The 22,616-nt window shown below is 39.1% G+C and overlaps 1 protein-coding gene across 1 annotated transcript in view; it reads right to left on the bottom strand.

Annotated features, from left to right (window-relative positions):
* Positions 1 to 22,616, bottom strand: part of cntln (centlein, centrosomal protein) — a 213,137-nt gene that overhangs the window by 181,355 nt on the left and 9,166 nt on the right. Inside the window, exons 6-9 of the mRNA XM_081394618.1 lie at positions 21,924 to 22,073; positions 18,014 to 18,147; positions 17,772 to 17,934; positions 17,463 to 17,627 (exon numbers count right to left, since the gene is read on the bottom strand). Of these exons, the coding sequence (XP_081250744.1) occupies positions 17,463 to 17,627; positions 17,772 to 17,934; positions 18,014 to 18,147; positions 21,924 to 22,073 (612 nt within the window). The remainder of the gene's footprint in view (positions 1 to 17,462; positions 17,628 to 17,771; positions 17,935 to 18,013; positions 18,148 to 21,923; positions 22,074 to 22,616) is intronic.

Here is a 22,616-nt window from a genome sequence, read left to right as displayed (position 1 = left end):
TAAAGTGAGCTATAACTTAAGGTTTGGAAATCGTAACATTAAGAGAAACACGGGGGGGAGGGGGGGGGGAGTCAACAATATATCGTGGAACAGAGAGGGCACTGACAACATGCTGACAGACAGGACATAGTTAACATTACCAGCTTACTTTTAATATGAAACAAAGTCTCATTTGGTTATTTCACCTTTCAAATGTGGTCATTTTTTAAAGAAATGTAAACAATAAATACCGTTTTGAGGCTCTTGAATGTGTCGAACAGATCGCTGTAAGTTAGATCATCAGTTAAAACTAACTGATCGTCTCTTGCTTCTAGTTAATTTATAGCATCAAAATCAAATAAACCACATAAATGAACATAACAAAGAATGTTGTTTGACTACAAAAAGATGTCTGTACACTCCGTTTTTCAAGTTCAAATCCTCCATGTTAATCTACTATGAGATCGCCTGTCAAACTCCCGCGAAGGCTTTTTGTGTGTGCGTGTGTGTGTGCGTTTTGCGTGTCTATGGCAACAACAGACTTTAAACGGGAATACAGAATCACTGTCGTAAAAGTTTGATTCGCCCGCGTAAATTAGTAATATCAAATACAGTAGCGTAACTTTAGCCTAGTCCATATCAACATATTATTCTTTCTTTTGCAATGATGGACATGTGTAACGTGATAATTATTTGCCCATGCAACACTAGCATGTCAACCAAAATTGTAAAATTGGGTTTAAAAACATTTGAAACCGTGCTTCAAGAAGTCAAAAAATGCTCTTGTAGATTCGTATCAGCTGCCGGCAAAGTCGACAGAGCTGAGAAATGGACAGACCTAGCAAGCGATGTGGTGTCGACTAGGGCTGTCAAAATTGCTCAAAAATTACGTTCGAATATTCCCTCTAAAAAACACACGAATATTCGAACTATTCGAACATCTGGTTGCGCATTTTGTCAATGACGTACATTACGTCAATAACAGGACAAATTAATACAAAGAGACATAACTACTTGTATAGGTAGTTTATTTAAGTTTAAACATATTTGACAACGTATTACATACACAAAAACAAACAAGTAAATCCCCTAATGGCCAAGACCGCAGACCTCACTCACTCTTGCTCGCTCACTCGCAAGCACTCTTTCTCTCTCTCGCCCTCACCCGCAGTAGCAGTTTTAACATTAAGTGACATGGCATCTGACGCACAGAAGCCAATGGCACATGTCACTATGCGTATTGGCACATCCGGTGGCACATCCGGTCTTCATTGGCATGTGCCATTGGATAGTGGCATGTGTCACTGACATTATTGGCATGTGCCAGTGGTGGATAGTGGCATGTGTCACTGCACTGACATCGCAACACACTGACACTGACATGTCACCTGACTGACACCGAGTCGCGGAACATGTCACCGTGTTGCGACACCTCCAGTAGTGACTAAAAGATTAATTAAACACCTATAGCCTACTGACGTAATTGTGGCACAAAATCCTAAATAAATAGCCTAATTTTGTGATTTTTAAAATATCAATTAAACGAATTAAAGTGCATTAATATTTTTTCAAACGTGTTATTTGTGTCACGTCTTTATTTGATTGGTACAGTATGTGTCACTGTATGTTTTGTAATACCAGAGCTACTTTACGATGTTTATCTCGCAAAGTCACAAACTGCCCATTCTAGGAAAGACACGAAAAAAATCTATCATGGGTTACTACGAATACAGTCGCGTCCGTTACTGTAAACCTTTATTTTTGCGTGATGCTGCAGAGACGCACGCCAGTAGGTGTCAGTATAAGTGAGTGTAACACTGGCCAGCGCATCTGTGGCTTTAGGCTAATATTTCAAAAATAATTGTATCGAATTATGTATGTAGGCTACACATTAACTTAGCGATATTATAAATCATATTTTTTGACAGCATAAAGCAAATTGTTATGCAAGTGGCATATGACGCAATCCATTGGCACATCTCACGTTTTAGTGACACATGCCAATATCCACTGGTGGTAGCCTACATGCCAGTTGGCCTGTATCACTAAAACTGACATGTCTCTTTATCTTGTGGCACCTCCAGTAGTGACACCTGCAGCTGTCTGCCAGAGTATAATGTAGATTATGTAACATATGCACATAGTTAATTTGTACAACACAAATTATTTTATTTATTGAATAATTCCATAATGTTAAGGTAGGTCCTGTTTGTTGAATTTTCAAAATGCACTGAGCTGTTTTTTGCACTTGTATAGCCTAAATAGAGAATATAGCTAGTTTTTTACACTTTTTGGAAGGACTTGAAATATTAAAGCCACAGATAAGAATCTTGCGCTGGCCAGTGTTACACTCACTTATACTGACACCTACTGGCGTGCGTCTGTGCAGCATCACGCAAAAACAAAGGTTTACAGTAACGGACGCGACTGTATTCGTAGTAACCCATGATAGATTTTTTTTCGTGTCTTTCCTAGAATGGGCAGTTTGTGACTTTGCGAGATAAACATCATAAAGTAGCTCTGGTATTACAAAACATTCAGTGGCACATACCAATCAAATAAAGACGTGACACAAATAACACGTTTGAAAAAATCTTAATGCACTTTAATTCGTTTAATTGATATTTTAAAAATCACAAAATTAGACTAATTATTTAGGATTTTGTGCCACAATTACGTCAGTAGGCTATAGGTGTTTAATTAATCTTTTAGTCACTACTGGAGGTGTCGCAACACGGTGACATGTTCCGCGACTCGGTGTCAGTCAGGTGACATGTCAGTGTCAGTGTGTTGCGATGTCAGTGCAGTGACACATGCCACTATCCACCACTGGCACATGCCAATAATGTCAGTGACACATGCCACTATCCAATGGCACATGCCAATGAAGACCGGATGTGCCACCGGATGTGCCAATACGCATAGTGACATGTGCCATTGGCTTCTGTGCGTCAGATGCCATGTCACTTAATGTTAATACCGCCTCTCCTCACCCGCTGCGTTCACACACCAAACGCGAATAGAGCGTCTGCTGGCGCGAGTGATTTCAATGTTAAGTCAATGTAAAGACGCGTTTACGCGCGTCTGGAGGTCTTGTGGCGCGAATGAGGCGTCACGCTCTCCGAGCATCAAACTTTTGCTTTTGACGCGCAAATTCAAAATGTTTAAGAGTCCAACTAGACGCGAATCCGACATTGAACGCTCCGAGCGAGCTGTGCTGTGGTAAAAATTTAACTTTTCCTTGACATGAAACGGTAAATAATCAAACCAGTGGAAGCCTGCAGTGCATGAAACTGCTGTATCTAACCTACCTTATTCATGCTGCGCAATATCTATTTAGTCAGTACTCTTTAGTAATGTTTCTGTTTACCGTTAACGTTTCTTCCTGTTACCTGTCCCTGACCCCTCAGGCAGCGCGCCCACTCGCAAAGCTGACAGCCGCGCCTCTGCTACCGCGGGCGTTTTTCCACATTCGAATATTAATTTTCACATTCGAATTTCTGTTTTTTAAAACTATTCGAATATATATTCGAATTTAGAATATTCGTTGACAGCCCTAGTGTCGACACCAACTCACCAGCTTGGTTCGGTTGTCAGTGGTGTGACGTCCTTATTTCAGTTCAGGTATTTAGTGAGCAGAGTCAATGGCTGCCATAAGTTTCCTTAAGTTCAACGGTTTGAATTGTTACATTTTATTTTGAAGATTTTCTGAGAGGATTTGTATTGAGGTTAATACTATTAAAGATATTAGATGAAACATTGCTTGAGATGTCTGGTTTTTAGTAGAAAAAAGTACCGGTACACACATTTAAAATCAGCGCGCGTGTGTGTGTGCGTGTAAAACTGCCACTGGAGGAAAATAAATAAATAAATAAATAAAATAAAAAAAAATCCCTACCGACCCATGACCTCAACTGACAACCAACCGGAACCAAACTTTTTTTTTTTTAGGCCTTATGAATGGGTGATTGAAGTATTGACTCACTAGATTTGTTTGAAAACGCAGATTCATTCATAAACGAAACACCCGTGTTTGCTCTGAGATGTGCAGCGTTTCAGCTGTGATTTTGGTTTTGAACTATTTTCGTTGACGAAATAGAGCAAAATCTGACAATATTGTTCCTAAAATGTACTTTGTTTGTTATAATAAGAGGATTTGCGAGCTTGCATAACTCAGCACTGAACAAACTCCAGCATTTTGAGCTATGAGTGGGTTTTAACTTAAACGCCTCTGATTGGCCATTGTGTCTCAAGAAATCAACAGATATGTCTGTGATTGGCTACATTGCTCAACGCTGCAAAAACACGTTCTCTCATCATGCTCTCCAGAGTGCAAACACAAATACGCACTGGCACGTTTGCAAAATCTGTTTGGCCAATATGCTGTTATTAGTTTCAACTAAAGGTGCACCCTCTAGCACCCCCATAGAACCGGGCCTGATCCAGTCAGTCGCACTGGTGCTCCAAAAAACTTTTTCACAGTCACATGCAGTAATCTTCAGTTGCACTGAAGAGCCCTGTTATGGTAAGGGTAGTCTCGCGTAGCCAGACATTCAGACTGGTGGCAGAAGGTCTAGACAACTCCTTCAGCTTTCAGTGGCCAAGGAAGGCCCAGAACTGCAGCGAACTTTACATACTTCACATACTTTTGAAAATCCAGTGTTTAGTTGATCCTGATAAGTGCTCATTGTCACAGTTTTAGGCCCCGTTTACACGTACATGGTTATTTTGAAAAACGGAGACATTTCCCTTCGGTTGTGCCCCTCGTTTACACACAAACGGAGAATTCGCCTCTGAAAACGATTCTTTCTAAAAACTCTGGCCAGAGTGGAGATTTTGGTAAACTCTGTTTGCACATTTGCATGTAAACTGAGAAAAACAGAGTTTTAGGCAGTCGACGTCACAGTAATCGACAGAACTTGCACTGTGTCAAAGGTGCGACCTATATTTTTGGGATTCTGATTGGCTAACATGGGCTTGAGCTTCTCGTTACCCTGCCACCTACAGGTTTGGCATGCTCTTGACGGCATATACACGGGTTTGTGTAAACGAACACTTTTCTGAAAATGGAGAGGGTGAAATGTCCGTTTATGAAAATAACCGGCCACGTGTAAACGTAGCCTTAAACACAACGGCTTGCTTGTTCCATAAGGGGGTTTGGATCATGGCATATTTTTTTCCAGGCGGACCGGTAAAGAACTCGACACACGTCTCCTAAAAAATCCTGTAGAATTCACCCAATCAGATGACGACCAATTTTGTGTGCCACATGCACCAGATGTTCAGCCAACGGTCCGTGGGCATGGTGTCTGAGACTGAGACTATGGTAAGGGGCATGACATTTTAGAAACACACTTGAAGCAGTTGACAAATTACAACTCACTGGTCCAGCCGACCAATCAGAGCACATTGCGCTTTTCGGAAGGAGGGGCTTCATAGAGACAAGAACTAAACAGAGCTTTACTGACAGAATGGGAAGAGAGGTGCTGCAGCAATGTAAAATATGTGAAAAAGAAAGTGTTTTGACCATTCAAGAATGAAAACCCCCAAAAGACACCAAAAACTAAATCAATACTTTGCAAAAGAGAATAATATGGCCTTGAAATCATATATATATATATATATATATATATATATATATATATATATATATATATATACAGTGAGGAAAATAAGTATTTGAACACCCTGCTATTTTGCAAGTTCTCCCACTTGGAAATCATGGAGGGGTCTGAAATTGTCATCGTAGGTGCATGTCCACTGTGAGAGACATAATCTAAAAAAAAAAATCCATAAATCACAATTGTAAGATATTTGTAATTTGTAGTGATTACAATTTAGCTCAAAGGAATTATTAATTAATTTATAGGGAATTCAAAAGAGTCACTTATTACAACCGAGCAAATGACTCGTTCGCGGTTCATTTGAACTGGCTGTAACTATCAACTCTGCAACGGATATAAATATCCGAACTATAGTGAAACACTATATAGTTAGCACGGTAACTTAGATCAGAAGTTTAAGACATTAAATTTGTAAGCACATAACACAAGTAATATTTCTCTTTAAAATACAAACAAGACTTTATTGATTATTCTAACACATACAACTAATATCTAACACAGACACACACACACATTCATACGCGTTGCAGAAAGAAAGAGAGTAAGGAAAGATTAGAGTGAGTTTGAGAGTGAGATGATGTGATCCCAAGTTTCTATAATGCACTTATAAGACATGACCTGGAACGAACCATCAATCATTAATTTAACCCTTCTATCGTTTCTTAGACAGGTTATTAAATTTATATCAATACACCAGTGTGCAGCTTTTAGTCTGGAGGTACTTGCTTGTCTTTGCGTTCCTTTTTGTGAATTCCCTTCGTTGCGTAAAAGGGGGTTTCCCGAGTTCGTTCGCTGGCTGGTCTCCTCGTGCCTGATGCCTGGGTCACGTGGTGAGTCACGTGGCGTGCTGGCGGAATGAAAGTCTTTGTTTGAAGCTGGCTTTGCAGAAGAAACGTGGCTCGAAATCTTGTCGCAAAACTTAACTTAGAACCGAGACTCACAACGGAAAAGAAAGGAAACTAAGAAAAGAAAGGAAATTGAGAGGAGTAGATGATGGCTTGAATGAAGCTGTTTAACCCATGTTCTTCAGATCTTGATTTGGGTTATTTCGTCTGCGCGTTTACATGGTTCCTAGTCTGAGAGAGCGAGAGCAGCGAGAGAGAGAGAGAGCTTTGTTTTTGGGTCTAAGGTTTTTAAACTAAATGTTTGTCCCCCCTCCTGAAGAGATCGGACCAATTAGACACTGGCTTTGTTTGTCTCATCGTAAATCATGCATTATCTGGGGGGGTGTCTGTTCTCTAGCTCTTAAGCAGAGAGAACAGAGGCCACAGTTTAGACATGATTTCTAATTAAAAGAAGATCAAAACATATTACACAGATATCATTCAAGCCATCTTTTGAATCTCGGGCATACGATCATACTGATATGAAACACAACACACTTTCATTCAAACATCTAACAGTTATACCCATTAAAGGACTTACATGGGATATAATCTTATTAAACATGCATATAAGTGGTAGAAACAACACAGGATTATGTAGTTGCAAGATGTTTGAGTATAAGTCCATCGAAACTGTTCTGGATGATTTTATGTATTGTTATAGGAAAAATCTCAGTCTTCTGGTTTGAAAAGAAGAGAATTGGTTTGTTCGTTCAGAAGTCCTTAAGGAGGAGGGGGTCTGGAATGTTGTGGGCTCGAGTTGTGTCATCTCTGAACCAATCATTCTTTTCCATGCTATCTCACATTGACAAGTTCTTCCTTTAGCTGGGCTCATAAAAGTTCTTAGTTGGGGGTTTTCGTTGGTTAGCGTAGACTAGCTGGAGCCTGGTTTTATGGCCCTGGATTGGTGATTTGGGTTCTGGAATGTTGAGTTCTGTGTGGGACCTTGGTCTCTGCCTTTCTCTTAACCAGTCAGTATTCAAAGCTAGAATTAACCAGTATACAAAGGTAGCATTGACCAGTTATTTTGTTGGTGCTGGGGGCTCTTTTAATTAGTCAGACCGGTGATGCTGGACCCGATGACCAGATGGATGAGGATCATGAGACGTTCTAAACAAATCTCCCCCCCCCCCCCCTCAGTCATCGAGAAGCAGAGAATTTGAATTAATATTCAAAAAGAAGATTAGTCTGTGGTTGGTTTCTTCTCATTGTCGTTACACAATATATGATTTTTTAATTATTTATTTGTATGATACAGCTGCAAAGAAGTATTTGAACACCTGTCTATCAGCTAGAATTCTGATCCTCAAATACCTGGTAGTCTGCCTTTAAAATGTCCACCTCCACTCCATTTATTATCCTAAATTAGATGCACCTGTTTGAGGTCGTTAGCTGCATAAAGACACCTGTCCACCCCATACAATCAGTAAGAATCCAACTACTAACATGGCCAAGACCAAAGAGCTGTCCAAAGACACTAGAGACAAAATTGTACACCTCCACAAGGCTGGAAAGGGCTAAGGGGAAATTGCCAAGCAGCTTGGTGAAAAAAGGTCCACTGTTGGAGCAATCATTAGAAAATGGAAGAAGCTAAACATGACTGTCAATCTCCCTCGGACTGGGGCTCCATGCAAGATCTCACCTCGTGGGGTCTCAATGATCCTAAGAAAGGTGAGAAATCAGCCCAGAACTACACGGGAGGAGCTGGTCAATGACCTGAAAAGAGCTGGGACCACCGTTTCCAAGGTTACTGTTGGTAATACACTAAGACGTCATGGTTTGAAATCATGCATGGCACGGAAGGTTCCCCTGCTTAAACCAGCACATGTCAAGGCCCGTCTTAAGTTTGCCAATGACCATTTGGATGATCCAGAGGAGTCATGGGAGAAAGTCATGTGGTCAGATGAGACCAAAATAGAACTTTTTGGTCATAATTCCACTAAACGTGTTTGGAGGAAGAAGAATGATGAGTACCATCCCAAGAACACCATCCCTACTGTGAAGCATGGGGGTGGTAGCATCATGCTTTGGGGGTGTTTTTCTGCACATGGGACAGGGCGACTGCACTGTATTAAAGGGGGGGTGAAATGCTATTTCATGCATACTGAGTTTTTTACACTGTTAAAGAGTTGGATTCCCATGCTAAACATGGACAAAGTTTCAAAAATTAAATTGTACGTTTGAAGGAGTATTTCTGTGCCAAAAATTGTCCTTCCGGTTTGTCACAAGTTTCGGAAAGTTTTTTTCGAGTATGGGTCTGTGTGACGTCAGCTGGGGCGGAATTTCCTTATATGGGTCCTAAGGGCACTTCTCCGGTAAGATCGCGCGCGCGCGCGTGCACTCGTAGACCAGAGCAAGAGAGCGAAAGCAGTACGCCCATCAAAGCGCCCTGCCCGGCTTTTGGGAAGTCAATGTCACCAAAGAAGTGTGTTTTTGGTTGCCAGGTCAAGACAACCCTGCACAGATTCCCAAAGAACCCAGCGTTAAGGGACCAGTGGATGGAGTTTGTTTTTCCTGAGCATAAACGGAGTTGTGTAAGACTGTTTGTTCCCTGCATTTCGACGATGATTGTTTTATAAACAAAGCCCAGATCGACAGATTTGCAGATCGTCTAATGCTTAAGGATCGAGCAGTCGCAATGATAAAGGTTCGCGGTCGTGGATTTGAACCGGGCGGTGAGTAAAACTGCTTCAAATGTCTCTGTGTGTTGTTAGCTCGGCGCGTTAGCACAGCTTTAGCTCCGCCCACACGGCCCGCCTCCAGCCGCTCGTTTTTTTTCCGGAAAGACTCGGTACAGCCTATCTTTCTTTTATAAATATAATAAAACTAAAGACTTTTTGGAGATATGAAGGATGCAATACTACTCTATAGGTACTCAAGATTAACAGGAGATTGAGTGAAAATGAGCATTTCACCCCCCCTTTAAGGAGAGGATGACTGGGGCCATGTATTGCGAGATTTTGGGGAACAACCTCCTTCCCTCAGTTAGAGCATTGAAGATGGGTCGAGGCTGGGTCTTCCAACATGACAATGACCCGAAGCACACAGCCAGGATAACCAAGGAGTGGCTCTGTAAGAAGCATATCAAGGTTCTGGCGTGGCCTAGCCAGTCTCCAGACCTAAACTCAATAGAGAATCTTTGGAGGGAGCTCAAACTCTGTGTTTCTCAGCGACAGCCCAGAAACCTGACTGATCTAGAGAAGATCTGTGTAGAGGTGTGGGCCAAAATCCCTCCTGCAGTGTGTGCAAACCTGGTGAAAAACTACAGGAAACGTTTGACCTCTGTAATTGCAAACAAAGGCTACTGTACCAAATATTAACATTGATTTTCTCAGGTGTTCAAATACTTATTTGCAGCTGTATCATACAAAAAAATAGTTTAAAAAATCATACATTGTGATTTCTGGATTTTTTTTTTGATTATGTCTCTCACAGTGGACATGCACCTACGATGACAATTTCAGACCCCTCCATGATTTCTAAGTGGGAGAACTTGCAAAATAGCAGGGTGTTCAAATACTTATATATACACATATATATATATATATATATATATATATATATATATATATATATATATATATGTTTTATGGAATATGCAGTATTTATTATAAATTATTTATCTGTGCACATCTTTTTTATGTAAAATATTTAGTTCACTAATTTACTGGGCACAACCTGTCACTCACATGAGATCGAAGCAATATCAAACCACCACAATCCAATCAATAGGACAAAATTAACGTTTTTTCTTGTTTGAGAAGCCATTTCACTCGGATATACTCATAACAGGGAAGAAAAAACAGTCACATCTTCTGCTTCATGCCGACTTTTAAGATACAAAGGGTGTGCTCTGAAAAGTTGAAGAAGCATCTGCTGTGGAAGTACAATAGGCCTGATGAAACATCATGCAGCTAATGTTATCTAAACAAATTGAGTGAAACAAACGGGCAAGGCAGCCCACAGTGATGGAAGCACTGCCTCCTAAAGATTTAAAGCCAAACACATCGGAAGCCTCTCAGTATGCTGGAAGCTCAGGGTTTGAGCGTCAGATAGTGATCAAAAGAAACATATCTACTCATCTAAACATGACCCCACATAACAAGCCGTGTGTTCAGGGAGCGGACACTTCAATTATACATCTGACAGCTCGGCTTTCACTAACACTAATAACACGCAGAGGCAGATGTTGAGAAGAGCGTCTGGGCTCTGGAATAGGGAGAAATTGGGAGAGACACATTGAAATTTCATCACTTGGGAGGTTTCTCTCAATCTCAAAGTTGAATTAAATTCATAACATTCCACCTATTAAATAAATACTTCTATAGGTGATAAAGCTGATTAAGTGGCCCCTAAATGTATTTGGCTGTCTATAAAACTCTGGCTTAAGACATAAAAAAAAAAAAAAAAAAAAAAAAAAAAATCGCAACATTAATTAATTCTGGGATTAATCAATGAATTCGCTCAAAACAAGCTAATAAAATCTGCATGTGCAATCAATCCACATTGCAAGATCAATTTTCCAGATGTAGATCTTAGAGGAGCAACAAAAGCAGCTTTGCGGTTCTAGCAGTTCTTTGTCAGTATTCATTAAAAAAAAATATATATATATATCACTCAGTATAACAGCTAGAGTACATAGACAATTGAACAAAAGCTGCAATAAACCACCAATCTGCCACATGGAGTGTTAAATGTGTTGCTAATAGACTGCAAGATGCAACACTTCCTCTGTAATCCTCAGGAGGCCAATTCTAGATTTGGTTTTCAATGGCTTTTGACTAGAAAAGGAGAATCTACAAGGCTTAAATGCTGATTTACTGTAGATCAGAGAATGACACAGACAGTATAGTGACAACCTGGGTCACGTCGTTACTGTACATCAGACTACCGCAGGAAACGGAGAGATAAAAGGAAATATGGATGTAGCAAAGCACAGAAAAATCCTGAGGGGAAAATAGATCACTGGTATTTACTTCCAAAGAACAATGACTGAAAATACAGAAAAAGCAACACAGTGGCTCAGTCAAAGTTCAGATCACAATCCAACATCTGTAGAAATGACAAGTTCAAAAACAGCCCCTGTTACATCTGGAGTTACAGCAATTTTACCAGAAAAAAAAAAAAAAAAAAAAAAGAAGAAGTCTAAATTGATGATTAAAGTTGATAATGATCCTCAACAATAAACAATGCAATATTGTTGCTTTTGTACGAATTCTAGAGAGGGTACTTTCGCAATGACACTTTGCATAACAAAACAATCTCTGGCTCTCTGAAAACTTGATTCTGATTGGTCAACTGAATCATCCTGGTCATATATTTTTGTGCTGAATTGTAATGGTCTGTTGACCTAGGCAACAAATTTCATACATATCTGTGCTGGTTTCATGTCTCTTCTATCACTTAGTTTAGTGGACTCTTTCTTCTCACAAATTAAATTATTTTTAACAGTCAGCTGATCAGTATGTAAAAATTAGCCATTTTTAGGTGATAAAACATTCCTTTATCAAGCCATTATACATTACTCTTACATAATAATAATAATAATAATTATTATAATTGTTGTCAATAGTAGTATTAATTAAAAATGTTTCTAATTAAAAAACTAAGAACATATTATTATTCATGCAATAAACAGTAATTAGAAATAGGGGTGAGGACTGTCTTCAAAATAAATGTAATAAAATATACTTGTTTCAAAAATGAATTTATTTGGCTTAATCCCACTGAGGCAAAGTTGTATTGAATCTTTGAAATTTTGATTATTTATATGGAACAGGCCACATCTATCTTTCTAACCACAGAAGAACGTGATTCCAGTCTGAACTGGCCTTTGAGCTCTTCTTTAACCCCAACCAGCAACACAATGGGCTTCTCTTTTTTTATTTTTTTGACTTTCCTTACTCTATCACTCCTACCGTATTCAAATGAGAGTCTGGTCTCGCGCATCTCCCTTTGCTGATCAGCACTTTGATCATTCCTAACATTTAAAATTAAAATGCATTAGAATTGCAGTGCATTACAATTTAACAGGTGTTCAGGTAGAAGCTTATACAGAATTTCAGATTACAGAATACACATCCCAGTCAGTGCAATTATAGTGGGGAACGGAAAGCCCTCTTGACTGTGTTATACCTTGGGATAACTGATCAGATCACTTTGATGTCTGTAGGAAAAACAGTTAAGAAACAAAACAGCAAGGCAGTCGCTACATGTGTTCAGTAAACACATTTTTATAATTCAAAGCAGAACTCTGCATAAAGCATGCATGGATTACTGGTCATACCCAAAATGATGTGGTGTGTATCACTGTAAGGAGACACATGTGTATAAACAGACACAAAACATATCTGGCTACATCTACAACACCACAGATTCAGAACTACCTACAGTTAGAATAGTTGTACTTACTAACTGTACCATTACTACTCCTCAAGCTTAATTTTCGATAACATTCCACATGACTGCTACAAAAACGCTAAAACTTCATCCACATTCAACCATTATCCAGTCCACAAAGAAGTTGGACGGGTGACAATAAAATGGACTATGAAATGGAAACAATGAAATGGACTATGTATTCAACCGGCAACTAAAAAAAAAAGAGAGGATGACTGATGTTATTCTTTTTATTTTATATAAATATTTGAATAATTCTGGTCAATACCGATGAGCCAGTAATTATTTTCATGTTACAATGACCGATAACCTTTAAATGACTGCAATTAATATGGTACCATTTTGTCTACAATAAATAAAAATAAAACACTTCAAAATGAGCATTCACAGATTACATAAAAAAAATCTTACCGATCCCAAAATTGGTATATATATATTTTTTTTATGTTTTTAAAGGCTGCATTTATTTGATCTAAAATACAGTAAACATTAATATTGTGAAATATTATTAGAATTTAAAATATATTGAATATTTTTGAATTTATTTATATATTGAGTTTTTTTAAATTAAATTTATTTCTGTGATGAAACCTGAATTTTCAACATCATTACTCCAGTCTTCAGTGTCACATGATTCTTTAGAAATTTCCTGTTCAAGAATTTCTTTTTTTATCAATGTCGACAACAGTTCTGTAAAAAAAATAAAAATCAGGATTCTTTGATGAATAGAAAGTTCATAAGAACAGCATTTATCCAAAACAGAAAGCTTATGTAACATTATAAATGTCTTTACTGTCACTTTAGATCATTTTAATGCATCCTTGCTTAATAAGTTTTATCCCCCCCCCTTCCCCCCCTTTTTTTTAAGAAAAACAATTCTTACTGACCCCAAACTTTTGAACGGTAGTGTATAATGTAAAAAAAAAAAAACTTTCTATTTCAGATAATTGCTGTTTTTTTCAAATGATTGCGCAAGCACCTCACACGTGCACACACAACATATCAGCTCTAGCATTGCTAACTTGACAACACAGTCTGTTCATTATAAAAAAATAAAGTACTCAACCAAACATATAACAAGTTACTCAATTTAAATAGTCCATAGTACAATATGTAACGTTCATCATGAGCACCGCCCCACTATGGTGATATGCCAAGCACATTTTTGTGCATATGAAAGATGATGTTATATGTGGATATTTTGATGTTTACATAATAAATAATAATTTAGCTTCCAAATACATAGAGAATATGGAAAGGTTTGGATTTGTGCCAAATGAGAGAGGTAGGCTATGTAAGTCCAACGCCGGCTTCTGTTTCAGTTTCACTTCAAAGGTTGGGCAGACAATTTCGGAGAGGCTAGCAATAGCAAGCTAGCATTGAAAGCATGAGATTCCACCCTCTCTTCACAGCGCTCTCTAAAGCCACGCCTCCTTCAAAACACATGAACGCACACAGCAGAGTCTGCAAAGCGTCACGAGAGAGTGATAAATTACCTTTTCTCAAAGCACATAAAATTACAATAATATTAAACGTAAACAACTTACAGAGCTCTGACTTGTACCACCTGACTGCTGCAGATTCATTTCTGCATTGATAGTGTTGACATAGAAACGCATAAATTTGAGTTCGAGGACATGAACAGCTCTGGGTAGAATGTCACGGGTTGCCGTAATTATCTCATAATTACGATGTTACGATGCCGTGAACACAGCATAAGCTCGTTGTTTGTAAAAGGTGGCTGCTGTTTGTTTGTTTGTTGGTGACTGTCTAGTTGTGTCCAAATTCGCCTACTTATATTTTGCCCTTAAAGTATGTACTGTTTTTATAAAGAAAAAGTACATACTTTTGAGTGTGTAGCAGAAGAGTAGGCAAGCTTTGGGACATACTACTTCATCATAATTGCATCTTTAACGGACAGCTCTGTCGCTTAGTTACGTGCATCCTGTCACCGTTTAAACTGCCCTGTCATTCATATTCTCACAGTTACAATCCTCCACATACAATTTAATTTAATTTCCTACCTTTTCCTAATTTCCTGCCAGTTGTGTTTTTTTTTTGTGGAGAATGCTCTTCATGTGTTTGCAATTTGCATAATTATGCATTTAAAAGTTAACGACCAATCGTATCTTGACAAAAGTTCTCAATAGTGTTGCAGATGAAATATAATGTGGACAACATTGAATAAATATCTCTTAGTCAGGTTAGATACTGATTATTAATGACTCAAACTCCTTTATCTAAACCTCTCTACTTGCATCGGACTGGGTCGGACAACGCGGAATGGGTTGTAGGCAATATTAGCCGTTAGAGTGTGCACGGATCTGCACTTCGGATTCTAACCGGAAAAAGTAGACCATCTGGGTATTTTTGGAATACTCATTTTAACATACTACGATTTGGGACACACTAATTCTAATTTCAAATACCATTTAGGACAGATAGTATGCGAATTGGGATCTGTCTACAACTCTACATTGCCTTATGGAACGCGCTAATGACATATGATGTCTGGACGAGCAGGGTGCGCAGAGGTATGGAAATACATATTTGAAATGCAGGTAGGACATCGTATCATTGCCTTTGGACCGAATGCAATGATTGGACTAGAGTTCTCAAAAGTACCGACTTACTGACTGGTCCAAGTCATTTTATACATGTGACAATACCAGCATTTCCCTCAAGCGTTTTGAGCGTTGTTGAATGGATTCTCAAATGCCTCTGATTGGCCACTGTGTTGACACGTTCAAAATATGTGTCTCTGATTGACCATTGTGTTGACACGCTCAACATATACAGTATGTCTGTGATTGGCTACAATGATCAACGCTTCAAAAACCTGCCTTTGACGCTCTTTATCGAGCGCTTACACAGACACACACGGGAGCATTTGAAAGCGCCTCTATCAGCGGAGCTTGCTTTTAAACGCTCCCGTGTGCATCTATGTAAGCGCTCGGTGAAGAGCATGTTGGAATCGTCACATTTTAAAAAAATTCACTTTTTGACAACTCTAGATTGGACAAACATTTTTGGTCTTAAGACTTCCACACAAGATATTTGTACGTGTTTTACTATTTAGACCACTTCTGTTATTGATTGCTATCAGGATGTGAAGAGAGTTTGAACCAGTATAACAAAAGAACACTCTTTTGACATGTTGGCATGGTTTGTTGTCTTTTTTTTTGCACTTGGCCCCAATAATGGCTGCTTGCAGCTATATTTTCAACTTGTTTTTTAAAGAATATTTTTATTTTTATTTATTAAAATTATATTTTACTTATTGCATTTATAATAAGCTAGTAATATTATAATTTATTTAAATTCTTAATTAAAAAAAAAATTCTGGCATACATTTAAAACATGGTGCCCATACCTGCCATGGTGTTTTTTATTTGTCATCTCTGATTTAGATCTGAGTCTTGTGTGTTTCCTAAGCTGATGCGCCATGGTGGCACCTAGCAGAATTACAAAAATACAGCATATTTTGCAAACTGCCCTTTTGTCATGCCTCGTTCAAATCAACATCACAATCACAGCTCTTACGGGTGCTTGTGACAGCATATCTCAACAGGTTAATATAGGCTACTTTCAACAAAATGTCCAAAATATTAATAATACTTTTATCTGTGTTGCTATGTGTCAGGAGAGTTGACATTTCAGTAGCTAACACTGTATAGAGCAAACGCAAATGTCACGCTCATAATAAACCCATCCAACGTATCTGCATCAGAAGCTTTTTTTAAAATGACGTACCACCCAGCATACCTGGTTAAAGAAGTCACTATATAATAGATAGATATATATATATAGAAGATATATAGCTACATTTATTATTCATCATTGTTCTGTTCTGAATGCCGTTAATTTTAAAGGATTTGTTGTGGAGTAAGGGGAACTAAAATAGCCTATAGCTATGTTTATAGCGTTTATAATGTTTGTAAACATTTCGCTTTATTTAGGCCTACCCTACCGGTATTTTACATTAATATAATAATAAAATGCAAATTATATGTGACTTTTTCTCAAAAGTTCAATTTTATATGTGTAGCATATTTTTTTAACCATGCAACAAACGTTTTCCAAATATCTTGATGATAAATTACTTACATTTTCTTTAAACCATTTAACCGATAGTATTAATCAATCAAATTTCTTATTGTTGATTAACGGTTAATTATAAGCATCCCTAATACAATTTTGCAATATTACTGTTTATACTGTAGTTTTGATCAAATGAATGCAGCCTTGGTGACATAAGAGACTTCTTTAAAAACATACAATCATACCCCACAAATATGCATATATATGCATTACCATTAGCAGGGTTAATGCCAAATGCTTTGGAGTTGTCAGACAGCATGAAGACTTGCAAAAATGAACAAAAGCTCTTGGACATCTCTTCCCATTCATCTCTTACTGAAAGGCATTTCATTTATTATGGATGCGGTTTTACTAAGAGGAGAAAAAGGAAATGAACGGTGTGTGGTTTTGCTGAAGTGCTCATTCAGCTTGCTTTGCATACAAAGGGCATTGAGCATGATGTAAATCTGTCATGGTGCTCCCCACACGGACTCACCTCACAGTGCCCCGCGGCTGCTGTGAAACTCTGCAGCTGTGCCTGGAGTTCTTGGATCTGCTGATCTCTCTGGCTGAGCTGCATGCTGAGGGCTGCTTCCCGCTGGCGGAGCGGTTCCTGGCTGTGCCAAAGGGCCTGGTATGACACGCTCAGCTCGCTGTAGAGCTGTCACAGCAGAAACAGACAGTGAAGGACAAGCTCGGTTAATGCAGTTAAGTCCTTGCTAGAACACAAGTTCACCCCCCCAGGGGCACCACGTTCACTTGTGAGGATAGGCGCTAAGTTCACACAACAGATGCGCTCCTGTACCTTCTGGTAGGAGACAGTGTCTGCCGTGTGGGCCTCCTCTTGGCTGCGCAGGACTCTTTGCGTGTCCAGGTTAAGCCCCTCCAGCTGCTGAATAAGCTGGGCCTGTTCTCCTGCATGTTCCATACTCTGCTTGTATAGACACTGCAAGTCCTGTAGCTCGCGCCTGGACGCACACAAATCACGATCAATCACATGGTCAGGGTTAATCAAAGCTCAGCCAGATCTGTGCAACCGCTGCTTACTTGATTTGACAGAGCTGCTGTTCTTTGTCAGCTCCTTCCCGTTCTACAGAGGAAAGCTGAAGGGACAAAGCAGTTGAGCGACTTTGAGCCTCTAGCACGTCCTGTCTGCTTCTGAATACTTCCTCTTCCAAATTCTGAAAGAGAACACACTGAATGTTTATTGGCAGCCGAGTCAATGACGCAACATTCATTTTCTGGTCTAGATCTATCAGTTTATTCAAAAATTCATTAGAAACACAATTCATACATGCAGTCATTTACATACAATACACATGCTTCTTCTGTTAATTTCTCAATTAAAATACATTTTTAGAAAAAGTTATTTGGCATCATCTTTTATTATCGTTACTTTGAATGATAAAAAAGAAAAAGCTGTGTCACGTCTTATTAAAGGCACACTATACAAGATTTGTACCTTAATATAACAGCTTCGAAATCATTTCGATGGTAAACGAACTTGTAGTAAGGCGAATCATCCCGATAGATGCCGCTGGCAAAACCAGCAATGCAGGTTTGAGCGGTAGCGCCCCGACAAATCTCGCGAGAATCACGACTTGCTTTACGGCACGATGTCACATACATCAACAACATATGAAGCAGCCTCTATGGAAGACACTAGCACGCATTTCAGACGTGAATCATGGCAGAGTCGACAAAGAAAACGAAGAAAGAGCGGTCGGAAGAGTCAAGGAAAAGAAAACTACGGCTCTGCGTGAGTGATATTTACGACAATACCGTTAAATACAAGTACTCCACAGTGACTCTAGGGGTCGCTGTTTGAGAAAAACAGAAACTGCATAGTGTGCCTTTAATACTTGAAAAAAAAAATAATAATAATAATAATAATATTGTCTGCCACATCAAAATTATGACCCCTGTAGACACGAATGACTGTGTTGGACAACTCTTCTGATTATTCTTTTCACTCCTCTATCAGAAATCTTGCGAGGAGCACTGGTCGAGGCAAATTTATGGTGAAATTATTGTCTTTCCACTTCCGTATTATGGCCCCAAAAGTGCTCACTGGACCATTCAGAAGCTTAGAATGGCGCCTATAACCAATGCCATCCTTATGTTTTGCAACAATTAGGTTGCGAAGGTCTTGAGACAGCTCTTTGCTTTTACCCATCATGAGATGTGTCTTGTGTGACACCTTGGCAATGAGACCTTTTTGTAGGCCATCATTTGGGACTGAACCAGCTGTTATTAATTTCCACTGACAGGGGGCTGGATTGCTTTTTAATTACTGTAAGTTTTCAGCAGTTGTCTTGGCTTTCCATGCTTTTTTGCGCCCCCCTTTCTTCATGTGTTCAATACTTTTTCCCTGTGTCATTTCACATTATTACACATAACTTAATTTCTGAACTTATTTTTGTTTGTTTCTTTGTATGTATGGCTTACTTGGGTTGTTACCAACATCTGGTGAAAATTTCATGTCAATAGCACCTTTTGGAAATATATTTACTGAGAAAAATGATGACGTGTTCAATACTTATTTCCCCCGCTATGTATATATGTATATATATATATATATATATATATATATATATATATATATATATATATATATATATATATGTATGTATGTATGTATGTATGTATGTATGTATGTATGTATGTATGTATGTATGTATGTATGTATGTATGTATGTATGTATGTATGTATGTATGTATGTATGTATGTATGTATGTATGTATGTATGTATGTATGTATGTATGTATGTATGTATGTATGTATATATATATATATATATATATATATATATATATATATATATATATATATATATATATATATATATATATATATATATATATATATTACTGACACCTTCCTATTCACACTGTTTTACTTCCTAATTTTTTTGGACAAAACTTTACCTTTTGGAGAAAAAAAAAAAAATCATACAGGTTTGGAACAACTTGAGGGTGAGTAAATTATCGCAGAATTTAAATTTTTGGGTGAAATATCCCTTTAACCTTGCTTTCTAGAATACCCCCCAGACGCAGTACTGAGAATTTTAGTTTTTATTACACTTCACCAAACCCACACTACAAAAGAATCAAAGAATAGTGGAAAACCCAGTAACGTAAACCTTGAGATTATCACTTGTGACATTAGAGCAAAATATAAGGATATAAGAACATAATGTATAAAGCTAAATAAAAAAACATCTCTCAAATATTTTATAATTTCAATAAACATTTCAATTTAATTTCATGAACATTTTTATTAAACATGGACCTTTATTTTCATATTTCTGCTATTGTTGGCAAATGTAAATGTATGCAACTAATTTAGACAAGTGCAAACTGGGCCAGTACAGATATACCTGCTCGGCCAGAGTTGCCAGGATGTTGTGCATCTTCGGAAGTGGAGCCGCACACAAAGTTACAAAAAATGCTGTGCACACCACCACGCAAAATGGGAGCGCCCACACCACCTTGACATAATTTATGCCACGCGCACCTTCACTTTCGTACGGACGTGGCGAGTATAAACCAGGGCTGTGTCCAAAATCAGCCCCTATACCCTCATTCACTACATAAGTCCACTATAGTCCACTTGAGGAATTGAATTAAAACAAGAGAGCGAATTCAGACACTGAAAATAAACAAAAGAGAAGTTTAAATAAGTAATTTAAGACAAGATTTTCTTCAAATAAGCACACTTTTGGCCTAAAAGCCCTTTTTTAGTAAAGGGCTATCTGTTAAGTAAAGAGCTTGTTTTGTAAATTGCTCCAGCTCTTTTAAGCAGGATGGATTCTGACCAGCTGTATCGTTCATCAGTTGGAAAAATTGTTGTTCTGAAAGTTATTCCAACGATATTGTTCCTCTGTTTCGATATCGTCAAGGTGTGGGCTTTACTATTCTTTTAAATTTAGAATGATTTGTAAAACTGTTCCTTTATTGTTATAGTTATCCTTGGTGTGAAAATGCCTTAGCGATGTATAGTTTGCCAAGATTAAAAAGACTTATTACTTTTTACGTGTGCAGTAAATATAAAAAATAAAATAAAAAAACTACAATTGGTCACCGGTGCTCCACTGTAGATTTCTAAGAGATTTTTTTTATTTTCTTTATCATGGACACTCATACTTGTCACAGACCCACTTGACAGGGAGCAGTCAGCACAAACTAATAAGAAACAAAAGAAAGACAACAGAAGGAAAGTAAAACATGAGCAACTAAAGCAGGAAGCCTATCAGCAGCATATCACAGGAACTGATGGAGATAATGATAAGCAAACAGATGCCGAGCATCAAACGCTCAGGCCAGGGAGAGCACGGGCCAGCCCTCATTAAAAACTAGCCAGTGCTGACAGGGGCACTGAGAGAGACAGAGAACGCAGGAGGAAAGGGGACAGAGTCCGAGCACCACTACAGTCTAATTTAATTGGACTGGTTAGAGTTTAAGTTCCACACAGACCTGCCTCTGCTCTTCCCCGGAGAGTAATGAACACAAATCTGTATGTAAAGCAGGTAATCACACAGGTGCTTGAGTGACACTCAACCCAAGAGGACACAGGTCCTATTAAACATACACAAATGCTGAATGAGGCCCTATGGAACATGCTAACAACAGCTCCTGCTCCGTCTGTAGTAGGTCATTATAGCCCAAGTCGCTGAGCACCGCGACAGCAGGCAGGACAGATTCGGGGCCACATGTAAAACAGCTCTGGTCACATTGCACGGGGTATACTCCCACTGTTGAGTGGGGAAAATAAAAATTGGGCCCAACATGTTAACCCACCAAGTCATTATTTCACCCCCCTCCGAACATATCTATCAATATTTAACATTTGCGCATTGTGAGACAAGTTCATTTACATGAACCCGCTAAGATAGTGGCAGAAAAAAAAGAAGAAGAAGAGGAAAAAAAGAACGGGGTGCGAAGCGGGGGACCTTACCTTGACTCTGGAACGGCTGACGGCCTCTTGGTCCTGCAATCTTTCCAGCTCTGCCTGAGAGGCTGAATGCTGAGCATCTAATTGTTGCCTGGCTTCCTGCAGGGCCCACCTGCCCTCCACCTCGCATTCCTGTGCCTGCCTCCTCGCTTCCTGCCGGGGAAAAGAGAGCGAGAGACGGTCGCAGCGCTGGGATGAAAGGGCGGGAGAGCGGGCAGGACCGGAGAGAGAGGTTTGGAACTCACCTGCGTTGGCAGGGCAAGCCGAAGCCCACGCAGGTAGCCTGGCGCAGGGGCCATCTTTAGCTCTAATGACAGCTCTAATGAGAATAGCTCCACTACAGGCCCATTAGTCCTGCCAGCCTGCCTTTGATGCTGATCTCTCGCCCCTTTCTTTTTTTGTCCGTACTATCCTTCCCTCCCTTTGCTAAGAGAGACCCTGCAAAGACATCCTCCCTAGATCTTCACTTTATCAATTAATCATGCCAGTCCCATCAGAAGGTAATTAAGGAGAAGCCACATCACATACACACTTTCCTCTGCTCAGCCATCATTAAGTATTTATTGAGAAAGTTAGCTGCTTTTCCCAGCTCCGCTGTCACTATCACCCCCGCCCTGCCGCCGACCCGGGATTTTGAGGCCTTAGGCGATTGCCTCCAGGGGCTTGTCAGTAGCCCCCCCCCTTCTCTTCCCAGTG

This window comes from Scardinius erythrophthalmus, assembly GCF_964197995.2.
Source record: "Scardinius erythrophthalmus genome assembly, contig: HAP1_SCAFFOLD_52, whole genome shotgun sequence".
Lineage (NCBI taxonomy): Eukaryota > Metazoa > Chordata > Actinopteri > Cypriniformes > Leuciscidae > Scardinius > Scardinius erythrophthalmus.
The sequence above is the reverse complement of the archived record's forward strand: the minus strand, read 5'-3'. Positions and strand labels throughout refer to the sequence as shown.